This window comes from Rhagoletis pomonella, unplaced genomic scaffold (assembly GCF_013731165.1).
Source record: "Rhagoletis pomonella isolate Grant_MI unplaced genomic scaffold, Rhpom_1.0 Rhpom_scaffold_00003, whole genome shotgun sequence".
Taxonomy (NCBI): domain Eukaryota; kingdom Metazoa; phylum Arthropoda; class Insecta; order Diptera; family Tephritidae; genus Rhagoletis; species Rhagoletis pomonella.
This window is the reverse complement of record NW_023458557.1, coordinates 40,277,896-40,281,217: the sequence shown is the minus strand read 5'-3', so window position 1 is coordinate 40,281,217 and position 3,322 is coordinate 40,277,896. Positions and strand designations below refer to the sequence as shown.

Genomic DNA, 3,322 nt, shown 5'->3' with positions numbered 1-3,322 from the left:
GGGGTCGTTTGATCGAATTGCACTGAAAGAAGTCTGATGAGGAAATGTGGGGATTTCCGAAATAGTTATCACTTCTACCATTTTTTCAAAATTTTTGTTGCTTTTCCACAATAAGTTTTCATTAAAAACAGCCTCATTGTTGAATGTAATATTTCAATACATTTTTGTGAAATCCTTTTTATCAACTAAAATTTTCTAATTTTTAAAGATTATTCAACTGATCTATCTTATCTTGGCATTGCACTTTTGTTTTAGAAACGTGGTTCCTATTTTATTGCTAAATGGGAAGGATTAAAAAGGATGTAACCATTTTTGGCACTTTTATTTTTCTATTTGACACATTTTGGCACTTAACTTTACAATGGACTTTATTTCGACTATCACTACGTGCCATTTACTTTAATGCTATATTAAGATAGTTTAAAAGGTTAAATAACATCAAGTTAGGGAACTTCATATCTTTCTTAAGCGAATCTTTAAATCAATACATAACTTTTCTTTTAAGTTCTTATTGTAATAAAGGCGTGTTGTTGGTTTCTTTAAACTATAATTTTATTATTCATTAGGTTTATTTTTTTAAACACCTCTACTCTTTCTTGTTTAATAATAGGACTAACCTTGAAGCTATCATAGAAGGTCGAATTTTCGTTTGCAATGAGTGTTGTTGATATTTCGGGTATAAAGGCATTAAATTTGTGCGTTCCTGGAATATATTGTGTCTTTGCGAATCTACATATATTTAAGGATTTGCTTACTTTCTTTGTAGTCACCAAGTCACGTAATTATTCTTACCCCATTTGTAGAGGGTCTCGGGTGTAAGAATTTGTTGTGACGTCGGGAGCTGAGGACTTGCTCTAGCTGATAGTCTCTTAAAATTTCCTCCAATCCCGTCGGGTGCAGATTTGCCATGTTAACTTGCAGCACAGTTCAATTTTGCCATTTGTTTGAAAGGATTTTCGTGATTTCAGACCTTAAGTAAAGTCAATATGATTTATTCATATTGTTTTTGTTTTTAACACACCTTTCCTCTTTCAAAAATATACAATTTGCCAAAATTTCATCTACGACGATCTAGAGTGCATACGCCTTCATAGCCCATTACGCCAATTTGGGTACTTAAAGTTGACATTAAAGGCAATGTTTTTATGTAAAAAAAAAATATTAAAAATGCTATAATCAAAAAAAAAAATCAAAAAGAAAAATGTTTACACTTGTAGGCTGGTGTGATCTGTTATTTAATGGTGCAAATACAACACTTATTCCACCTTCGTTGCCCAACGTTTCGCTGAAATTTCCAGCATCGTCAGGGGCCACTATGTTTATTAAATCCAACAAAGAAATACAACGAAAAAACAAAAGATGTTCAAATGAATAATAAAAGTTGGCATACATGTGTTTGTAAAAACAAAGACAACAATTATGGACTAATACAAAGAACATATACTCACAATAATATTAAACATTTACTTTAAACTTAATATTAATACATATACACATAATCAGTACCATTCTCTATGGTAGTCTTGTCATTACTAAATTGTTTATTTTGATATGCATAACATGTAGGCGGCCGCGATGTTGTCCGTATCTTCTTTTTTGTTGATCGTATTCTCCCTTTTTTCTAATATTCTTAAGCTTTCCAAAGTGTATCTCGTCATTTCCCTCTTTTCCTCGTCAATAATCCTAGTGTTAGTGAAATCAGCTGTGTGGCCGCTGTTTAATATGTGCTGTGATAGGGCTGTGCTGTGTTTTTGTTTCCTTATATCTGTTTGATGTTCGGCTATGCGAACACCTAATGCGCGTTTTGTTGTCCCTATGTACACTTTACCACAGTTTTCGTTCTCTTTGCCCTTACATTTTATTTCATAAACAACGTTGTTTTGTTGCTGTTTGTCTAGTGGGCTTTTTTGTTCTTGTGTAGATTCTAGCTAACGTGTTATTTGTTTTGTAGGCGAGAGTTATGTTTTGTTCCTTTAATGTGCTGCGATCAAAGTTTTCGCTTAGCTTGGGGATGTAAGTGACGCTGTAGTACTTCTTTGGTGTATTTGCTGTTGCTGTGGTCGGCGTTTTATTTTGCTGATTTCCTATTCGCATTGTTTCTTGTTTTATTAGTTCGCGTATCAGGTGATTGGGATAATTGTTGCTTTTCAAAATGCTGTGTATTTTCTCTATGTTGGCTTCGTGAAATTTTTGGTCGCTTATCGTCAGTATTTTGTGTATAAGATTTTTCGCGGTGTTGATTTTATATTTTCTTGGTTGGGAGGAGAGATAATTAATCAGGCGTCCAGACGACGTTGGTTTCGAGTACCAGTTTAGAACAATATTGTTGTTGTTTTTGTGTATACGGACATCAAGGAAAGGTATGCTCGCGTTTTCTTCCATTTCCATGGTAAACTGAAGTTTTGGGTGGTATTTGTTTAGCGTCTCTAGAATTGTATTCACGTCGTTGCGGTTTGTTATTGCAAAAATATCGTCTACATATTTGTTGATAAACTTGATGTCAATGTTGAAGTGTTGTTTCAGCTCCGAGATGGTGTTGTCCAGAAGGTCGTCCATAATGATGTCGGCAATTGTCGGTGAGAGGGGGTTGCCCATTGGCATTCCAAATGTTTGGGTGTATAGTTTGTTATTGCACATGAAGTAGTTATTATCTTTAAGGCAGAAGTCAAGAATTTGTTGGAATTTGTGTTTTGGAATGCTGGTTGTCCGTTGTATCTGGTCCCACTTTATCATAATAATTTTTGTGGCTAACATTGTCGGTATATTCGTAAACAAGGAGATGACATCGAACGACACTAAAACATCTTCATCACATACACTTATATTCGTTAATCTCTCTTTCAAATTAAACGCATTCTTCACATTGTATCTCTCTGAAATCAATGGCTTGAGTATTTCTCCGACATATTTGGATAACTTGTAACAGGGGACCTTGACTGACGAAGCAATGGGGCGTAAATGAACTTGCGGTTTGTGAATTTTCGGCAGGCCATATAGCCTTGGCGCTGCAGCTGCGGTGCTGGTGAGAAGCTGCTTTTCCCTTTTGTTTATGTGTTTGGCTTTGTAGAGCTCATCAACTATTTTATTGTTTTTTCTCTGCAGAGTGCTCGTTGGGTCTGTTCTTGAAGTTTTGTATGTGTTTTTGTCTTCTAGTAATTTGTTTATCTTTTCAATGTATTCCGATTCGTACATTGCTACTGTCTTATTGCCTTTGTCAGCATCTGTTATAACAATGTTTTTGTGGGATCTCAGAAACGCCTTTGTTTGGTTAAATGCAGCTAAAATGAATTTTTCGGCAGAGTTGTGTTTAATATTCCGCTTG

The 3,322-nt window shown here is 34.9% G+C and overlaps 1 protein-coding gene across 1 annotated transcript in view; it reads right to left on the bottom strand.

The window, feature by feature from the left end:
- Window positions 1-1,863: 1,863 nt before the first annotated feature.
- The window catches only part of LOC118736225, a 6,366-nt gene continuing 4,907 nt past the window's right edge, over window positions 1,864-3,322 (bottom strand). Inside the window, exon 2 of the mRNA XM_036466312.1 lies at window positions 1,864-3,278. Coding sequence (XP_036322205.1) covers window positions 1,864-3,278 — 1,415 coding nt within the window. The remainder of the gene's footprint in view (window positions 3,279-3,322) is intronic.